Source organism: Saccostrea echinata, unplaced genomic scaffold (assembly GCF_033153115.1).
Source record: "Saccostrea echinata isolate AGI-Se365-2 ecotype Australia unplaced genomic scaffold, CSIRO_AGI_Sech_v1 ptg000029l, whole genome shotgun sequence".
Classification (NCBI taxonomy): Eukaryota; Metazoa; Mollusca; class Bivalvia; order Ostreida; family Ostreidae; genus Saccostrea; species Saccostrea echinata.
This window is the reverse complement of record NW_026889778.1, coordinates 9,057,975-9,067,194: the sequence shown is the minus strand read 5'-3', so window position 1 is coordinate 9,067,194 and position 9,220 is coordinate 9,057,975. Positions and strand designations below refer to the sequence as shown.

The 9,220-nt window shown below is 35.7% G+C and overlaps 1 protein-coding gene across 1 annotated transcript; it reads right to left on the bottom strand.

The window, feature by feature from the left end:
- Positions 1–508: 508 nt before the first annotated feature.
- Positions 509–3,767, bottom strand: LOC133194457 (uncharacterized). The gene is made up of 4 exons (XM_061330413.1): positions 3,548–3,767; positions 3,340–3,426; positions 3,073–3,181; positions 509–711 (listed from the first exon to the last, which is right to left on the bottom strand). The coding sequence occupies exons 1-4, from the start codon at positions 3,744–3,746 to the stop codon at positions 642–644; spliced, it is 465 nt and encodes a 154-aa protein (XP_061186397.1). The 5' UTR covers positions 3,747–3,767; the 3' UTR covers positions 509–641.
- Positions 3,768–9,220: the final 5,453 nt, after the last annotated feature.

The window sequence follows — 9,220 nt, the reverse complement described above, 5'->3', positions numbered from 1 at the left end:
GACGTTTTTCATACTAATTGTTAAATAATCTTATAATGTTAATGATGGTATTCGGAACTAGTACAATGACAGCATGATTTTCCCCCCGATATCTTCCGGTGTTCAAATTATTGAATTTCGGAAAACTTTTGGTGTTTTTTTTTAAATACATATCATGCTTACTTTTGAGAGCTGACATGTTGATATATGTGAAAAATTGAGGTGATTACAGACGATTTTCTGCAGATAAGCGCGTCGGATTTGTTGCATTGTAAAAGTAGGTCGAATGTTTCAAATACGATATCGAACACAAACAAAAGCTGACCACAGAACAGAATTCAAACATGCATAAATAAACCTTTTTACCATACATGTAAGTATCAATTTATGAATGCACTATTTAAATTCATTAATTATCAGCTCTTAAATTATTAATTATTTGAAGCTGATCAAAATTAGGAACTGATCAAACAACTGTAATAGGGACTGTTTATATTGAATGGGTATTATGAATATAATGAGAAAAAAATTGGTATATCATCATCTTTATAAGAAAAACATATATTGATACAATGTAGTTTGTCGTCACTTTCTAAATAATATCACAAAGATGAGGTCGACCGATTACTGATGATGATATCAGATGGTATTCAGGGTTGATTTCAATATTGATCACGTCGACGTTGCAGAGAACAATATTCTAACCTATAACCGAATGGGTCGTTCGGGTTTCTGTGGATGAGAAGTAAATGCATCAACATTAGTAAAATAACGTGTAGTATCGCAGTCATCTGCAGGATGGTGACAAAAATGAGTAAAATTTTCCACCATTTTGAATTTTGATTGCTGAAGTCGCGTTTATACAAATAAAGTATTCGATACATATAGCTAGAGCGTCAAACGTTGTTGTCATGTATAGGAGTGACTATTGGACTTTCGCGAGAAGCGCTGACTTTTACAAACGACGGCTTACTTTTACACTATGACAATATACGGAAGCTCTTTTGCGATATAAATATTAAGCTGAACAGTTAATAAAACGATAATAATGGGCCATTTCAGAGCACATTTTACGTTGTCTAGGAAGGGAACGGCAACCACCCTACCCTCAATCCCCTCTCTTCACAATTCTTGCTTAGTTTTTCTTCCGGGATGTTTTTCTTCCTTATTTGATTCCTCCGGAAAATGAGATTGAAAGGAGATACTACCCATTACGAATAAGGTAATTTAAGTTATATAATTCTGCCTCCCTTCATCTCTTGCGTTGATTGCATACCGGTAAATCATGTTTGTGCCCCTAACACCAGATCTATAACCACTAATAAGGTTTTCATGTCTATTATCAATTCCGTACCTCCGTACATAACACAGTTTAAATGTCAAAGTAAGTCGTCAACTTTAAAAGTCAGTGCTTCTCGCAAAACACCGTTGATATGACTGTGTCAGCTTTTCAGTGTATAGACTTAGGTACAAGTGTTTTTTCTACTATAGACCGCCATTGGTTTACAATGGATACCAAACGACAGGAAATGACTGATGAGACAAAAACAATTGTTTTGGAGTTACTTAACAGCAGTTTTAAACAAAGTGAAATAGCTAAAGTATTGAAAATAACTCCAGCAACAATGTGTAGGTTTTTGAAGCGGTATCAGGAGAGCGACTCTATTGAAAATCGTCACAGATCAGGGCGACCTATATAAAACCTGGATGATGGGAGTTGTCGGATACCTAATCGGGGGAATCGGACATCAACTTTGCTGGAAATCACTAATGAATTCAATATCTTTAACCATGCATCTGTGTCAAAAAGAAGAATCCCAATATCCATTCACAAGTATGACCCGAGAAAGCGAGCTATCGTCAAGAAGTTGGGAGTCAGACAAATGAACAAAGTACGTCGAGTTTCTTGGTCAGAAGTAAGTTTAGATGGACAGTAACCCAAAACTGGAGTAAGATCAAATTTAGTGAAGAAATGGCAGTACCTGTGAGTGCCTATAACTTGTGGGGTTGTTAAAGTCTGGAGAACAAAACGAGAGAAGTACCTTCCCGAGTGCATTGGCCACCTGAAGCGACATAATGGCAGGAACTTGAAAGTAATGGTGTGGGGTTGCACAATACACCAAATTCAGGGATTATTAACTTGCATAGACGGAAATATGGACAGTGAGGAATACAAAAAGATGAGAACCTGTGGTCAGTCAAAGCCAAATATTTCACAAACAAACCAGACATATTTCAGGAAGACAACGCTCCACCTCATGTCTCAAGAATGAGTAAAGCCTGGAAAGAAAATAACATTCCAACCTTACCATGGCCTGCTCAATCTCCTGATATCAGTTTTATTGGAAAATTTGGCTCATCTTATAAAAATCAAATAAAAAGACATCTGATGAATATTGATACAGTTGATGATTTGAAAGCAGCACTTCAGAATGCCTGGCTGTCAATCCCTTTAATGTACACACAGAGCTAAATGTTTTTGCTTTCGACTTTCCAGGCCGTCACAAGCCGTCACGGTAGCTTGGTCGGTAGGGCGCTCACTCTGTGATCAGAAGGTCGTTTGTTCGAATCTTGGCCGCGACTGACCTAAGTCGATAAAAAAAAAAAAATAGGTAGCAACTATTTCTTCGCCAAGCACTCTGCACTTTGAAGTGAATGTTGCGGGTCCTTCGGATGAGACCTTAAAACTGAGGCCTTGTGTCACGATAGGCGTTGGCACTGTAAGGAACCTTCACTGCTCAATGGCAGAGTAAAGGTCTAAATTTGAAGCCCTTAACCGGAATATGGCGAGGCCTCTGTATGAGTTAAAAATTCTCGAACGGGATGTACAACAACATACAATCAATCTATCCAGACCGTCGCAGAAGCTCGGTCAACAGGGCGCTCGATATGTGATCCGAAGGTTGTGGGTTCAACCCCTTAGTCGATAAAAGATAGGGTGCAACTGATCCTTTACCAAGCGCTTGAATTGGCAGTTTGGAGTAAAAGTTGCTGGTCTTGTGGTTGCTTGCTTTAAAATCGAGGCCCCGAAATAGTTTAATTCAGGTTTTATGGCATATGTTTCAACTATACTAATCAAATAAAAAATCTTACCCTAAACCAAAGCGACCCTTTAGATGAAACCCCTTGGGAGGACTCGATACAAAGTCGTTGTCAAAGTTGTAGATATTCGAGTCAAAAATGCAGCTCTTAACCTCCAAACCTTTTTATTTATAAAGGAAGTAGACTTCATGTTATTGATTCTTAAGTACATGTATAATATTTAAAAAAAAGTATTTAATTTCACTTTAATTAGCTCACTAACCACATTTAAATGTAAAGTTGATGTTTGAGGTGTTTAAATACGAACGCACAACTCACCTTCCTTTGTACAACATCTCATTCTCCCAGCGACCGCACCAAACGAGAAAGAATCGCCAGGGCATCTCCAACCCCTCACTGTAATATCTGATGAAAGTATGGATTCAAAAATTTCAACAATAAAAAGAAAGTTCAACACTTAATCCAAAAAGTCTTATTCACGTATTTGTTATATCTGTTAAATGAGAAGCAAAGGTACTGTACTTACCTAAAGAACCACGTTTTTCGTTCAATGGTGAGGGTATACAGACATGGTAGATTATACGAGTTGATGCAATGTATATGTTGGTTGTTGACAGCTCATTTTCTAAACATTTGTCCCGAATAACCCCTGTTGTGTAATACCCTTGTATCAGATGCAAGTTGAGAATGCAACAAATCACAATAAAGGCATATATTCCTTTCATATTCACACTTCTCACGACTTGAATCTAAAATTTAACAAAGTCAAAATATTACAAATCATGCGCGGATCCAGGATTTCTTTTTCCGGGGGATGGGGGAGGGATTTTGACGAAAGGAAAAAACTAATTTTTGAGGAGGGAAAGGGACAAGTTGCTTTCCTTCTGATGGATAGATAAATCTGTTTTCTAGGGGGAGCAGGGGGCAAAGTCATTTTTCCCTACATTCCCAAGGTCTATACCAGTTTTTTTTCCAGGAGCGAAACGTTATAGAATGTTGAAAAAAGAAACCCCTCCCCCTTTATGCCGTCATTTTCAAGCTCTTAATTGATGGGATACTCCATATAAAATTTACAGTCAAATTCCATAGGACTAACAGAATGGGATAAAAATTGCAAAATTTTCGGAACAATAGTGTCGTACTATACATGCCTATATTAAGAGAAATTTTTATGACAAATGCTCATATGATCTCTGAATTAAACTCTGAACCCCCCCACTCTCTCCATCCCGCTAGATCCTCACAGTTTTCATACACACACACACACACACACACACACACACACAATGTATATATATATATATATATATATATATATATATATATATATATATATATATATATATATATATATAAAGAGCACATTTTAGAAAAACACTTAAACAACTGCCCCTGTGAAGAAATATTAATATAGAAAGCACAATGAAATTCACTTTTACATGGAGACGCACTTCCACCCCAACCGGGGTTGAACTTTCGACCTACGGAATCTGTCTCCGAGCAGTATAGGAACTGCTAGACCGCTCGGCCATCTAGGCAAGTTAACTAAAACTGGTTTTGATGCCGATGGAATACTCGCGGCGCTCTCCTACACTACACGGTCATTGAGAATGGAAGTGAGATACAGTTCTTCGAAGATTAGTTTTATTAGAGGATCGTTACGACGTTACGCGTGATGTTGGTGACGCTTGACGTTACGTTTTCATAGCGCTACGGAAAAATAGACGTAATGCTTCTACAATGTAATAGTGTTATTAGCTTGACTGGTACCATATCGCTTTGTCTTTGTACTTGAAATATGAGTAAAAAAAATATAGGCTACTTGTAATTAAACTAATGAACAAAAAGGGTGCTTTGATAAAGTTTGTTAATTACTCAAAACACTCTCAAACGCATTTTCGTGTATTAATTTGAAGCAAGACGAATTACGCGTCAAGAACGTCCACCGGACAAGAATGTTGAACCTCCTTAATGTTGCGTAAAATATTAATTAATAAAGTAAATTTATCAATCTAACATTCAATCTGATTGTTTAGATTATCACATTATAAACTTATAATTATTTTTATAATCCATAAAAAAATATAAGAATTTAAACCCTCGAAAAACGGGTTGATCTTATTTTTGCACGTCATTTTAGACGCTGGACATTTCTGTTGAACTTCTAATTCATTTATTAGCTACAAAGCATGCAGTATAATGTCAACATTAATTAAATATTTAGAATATATAAGAATAGCACATTATTTTGATATAAATTGTTTCTATTTAAACTTTCTTGTAAATGAGTAAATTTAATGTTTATATTCATATGCACGTTTTTAATTAATAACGTTACAGATTCTTATTCTAAAAAAAATATCGCTTTCTTTTTCTTGCCACCATTGAATGTAGAATCACTAATGAAGTCATAAACGACATTAATTGCTCTTGTTTTGTGAGGAAAATGAAAACTCCAGATTCATTTTTGAACACTCTACACAAGAAAAATGCGTGATCCCTGCTTAAAAAATGTAACGCGTTACACGCTTAAAATACCCTTTATTTTCGCTGTAAAATTCTATATTTTGCTTAAAATTTATTTAAATGTTTTTTTTCTGACTGGAATCGGGTAGTTCTATTCAAAACCTATCCATTCATACTAAAATCATTCATATTGCGAGAATTTTATAAAATCACCGATGAGTTTAATAGGTTAGGTACTAAAATTGTAAAATGACATGAACATCCACTTTCACTTTACGTGGATGCCCACTTACGCCCCAACCCGCGGTTGAACTCTCGACCTACGGAATCTTTCTCCTTGCAGTACAGGAACAGCGTGCTAGACCGCTCGGCCGTGTAGGCAAGTTAACTTAAACTTGCTTTCGATGCCGATGGAATTCTTGCGGCGCTGTCGTAAACTACACAGTCATTAAACGATGGAAGTGAGATACAGTTATTTTAACATTAGTTTTATTAGAGGATCGTTACTGATACACATTGTTGGGGCGGAAGTGGGTATCCATGTAAAAGTGAATTTCTTTGTGCTTTCTATATATATTCTGCTATATATATATATATATATATATATATATATATATATATATATATATAGCAGAACGAGTGTTCCATGTTTATTTCCATAGTCCCCGCCCACTATCGTCAAACACAAAGACAGCCGAAAGAGATTGACATGCACGTTTGGCACGACTTTCACTTTGCGAAAGAAGTACGTACGGTTGTAATTTTATTGTGCCTTAAAAATTGAAGTTTTCAAAGTCTCGAAATTGGCGTAAATATGAGTAGAGTGTATGAATATGATAAATCATGAAACAATATGGCATGAAGGAGAACAGTTCTGTGACATCATTAATGTCGTTAATTCCTAAGATTTAAGGAGAAAAATCCTCAAAACCACTCATCTCAGGGGTTATTTTCTTTAGAAAATAGTGTCCACGCACGATTAAAAATCGGAATCGATCGAACCTAATTTACGCACGATCTCTTCCCTTAAAGGAAAAATCACACAAGTTATCGAACAATTAATTTATTAACAATAACATTGCAGCTACAAAATATACTTAATACAATCAATAGAGCCCTGTCCTAAAACCAAAATCCCTAATCCTGGAGCCATTAAATTCAAAATTTTGGAAGAGGCGCACCCTTGCTTATCATATCCATGCATTTACTTTGTTTGCTGTTTGCTCTGCTTCCGATTTTTACTGTTTAAATGGACTTTGAGCTTGAATACTGTTCGTTGTCTCCATATTTCATTAATATCTAGGATAAGACACGAAGATTTTCAAAGAAATGATGCATTTTCAGTATATAATCCATAGAGCCCCCTCCCAACACCTGAACCCCTGACACTGGGTCCACAAATTTCACAAATTTGTGAGCACGCTTGCTCACAATAACTATGCACTTGGTTTATTTGCTGAATACCCAGAAGCAGAGATATTCTCAGAGTTTTTGCTATATAATCAATGGAGCCTACCCCCCCCCCCCCGAACCCTTGACCCAGAGGTCATGAAAGTCACAAGATTTTCGTAGAAATAATGCATTTTCACTTCATGAATGAACAATAGAGCCCCCCCCCCCCCCCCAAGAACCCAATTTTTTACAATTTTTGAAGAGGCACTTATGCTCATCATAACCACGCACCTAGTTTATCTGCTAAATATACACGGGAAGAAAAGATTTTTAAAGAATTTATGCGTTTTCGCTATAAGTTCATTAGATCCCCGCCCTAACTACAGATCCCCGGCCTCTGGAGCCATGCATTTCACAATTTTGGTAGAAGGCTTATTGGTTATTACAATCATCCTAACAGTTTCATTGCTTGATGTCCAGTAGTTTTGACGATTTAAGCCCCACCCCTCAGTCCCCAGGAGAGCAGGGACCAATCACAATTTTGGATTCCTTTCACCCGTTGATGCTATTGGCCAAAATTGGTTGAAATTGGTTCAACGGTTCAAGATAAGAAACTGAAAATGTTCAAAAGTCTACGACCGACGCACGTCCCACGACGGACAAAAAACGATAGCAATAGGTCACATGAGTGAGCCAGGTGAGTGACGCAGGTGACTTAAAAATCTAAGGAACAAAAGAAAAAAATAGCATTTGGACAATGACAACACGGTATAAATCATATTTAAGAGTGACAAGTACATCTTACATGTTTGAAACTAGGGGAAAAAATCGTAGACTAAAATAATACTTGATATAACAAATGATATTTCAGATAATATGATGCTGTCTTACCTATTACCAGCAAGTATGGATCTTAATTGCAGACTTTCAAGTTTATATACAAAGAAGCAAGTGTATGGAAAAGGAAACGGTTCATCATTGACAGTGCGAACGCAATTCATTTTAGAAATCTCCCGTGTCGAGTCGACTACATATCTACAATTGCAACCTGCCAATGGCGTTGAATGCGTCCCAACATGAGTGAAAAATTTTCGAAGCAAACAACCAACTTTTCATACATTTACAGAAAGTTCAGATCGTCCTTCTACTGCAATTTTTTAAAGGACTGGAAAGCCATACATTTAACAGAAGAGACAAACAGTGTGAAACTAGACAGAAAAATAATACATCAATCATTTTTTTTTAATTTGATTGTGTATGAAACGATTTATATTTAATTTTGCATATGCAAAACTGTTGCCCATAGACTTACCATGTCATAAGAATGTGGTGATTGTATTTTTTTAAACAGCAACTTAAGTTTTAATATAATTAGGAATTCATGTCGTTGTCACAATTAGAAAGACTGCATGACACTTTAGAGGAAACAAAAATTGATTTGATTTGAAATCGTAAACTGTTTTTAACCTTTTCTTCGAACAGCCAACTAAAAAAATCAAGTTTGTCATTCAACTATCTCATGTTTGTGTGGAATTTTTATGCAGATTTTATTTCACAAGTGTCATACTTTATACAGTTCCACACCACGCAGTACAGTTAAAGTGCGCAATGGAAATACCGGCAATTTTTGTGATTTAAAAATATTTTCTTAATCAGGATAAAATTTTTTTTTAGTACTTTATTTATATCGACATATGTAATTGTCGTTATTAACTACATATTGAGGACGATTAGATTTTATATTTAGACTTGTCACATGATGTGGCAGTCACGTGAATTTAGCACATATACTTGCAGTATTGAGATCACCTATAAATTTCACTAGTGCAAGGGCATAGCCAAGTTAAAATTCTAAGTTAAGTTCATAAATATTTTCAACACGCATTGTAGTTTCTGAAAAGTGCTACGATCCTATATATATTGTAGATTCTGCTATTTCATTGTTAAAGTCATGTTTGTATTACTGAATGCTCAAGTTTTTGCTGCTCAGTGGCATTAAATATATATATAATTAATTCATTTTCAAGATTTCAACAGGGACGCAGCACTTTTCAAATACATTAATACTTCTAGAGTTTATTTGTAAAAGCTTACTATGATCCATTGCGCGTATGCCCTTGCACTAGATCGATTTATTGAGACCCTTACATAACCCTATGTACTTGCATAGAAATATACAGCGGTATCAATCAAATAGGAAATGTACGGAAAATATATGAATAAAATCATAAAGAAGACATTGAATCCAAGTTAATGGCCTCTTAAATATCTGCAAATAATATTTTATTTAATTATAAAACATATTTTTCGTTGTGAAATATTACTTGATCCGCCTCTCACT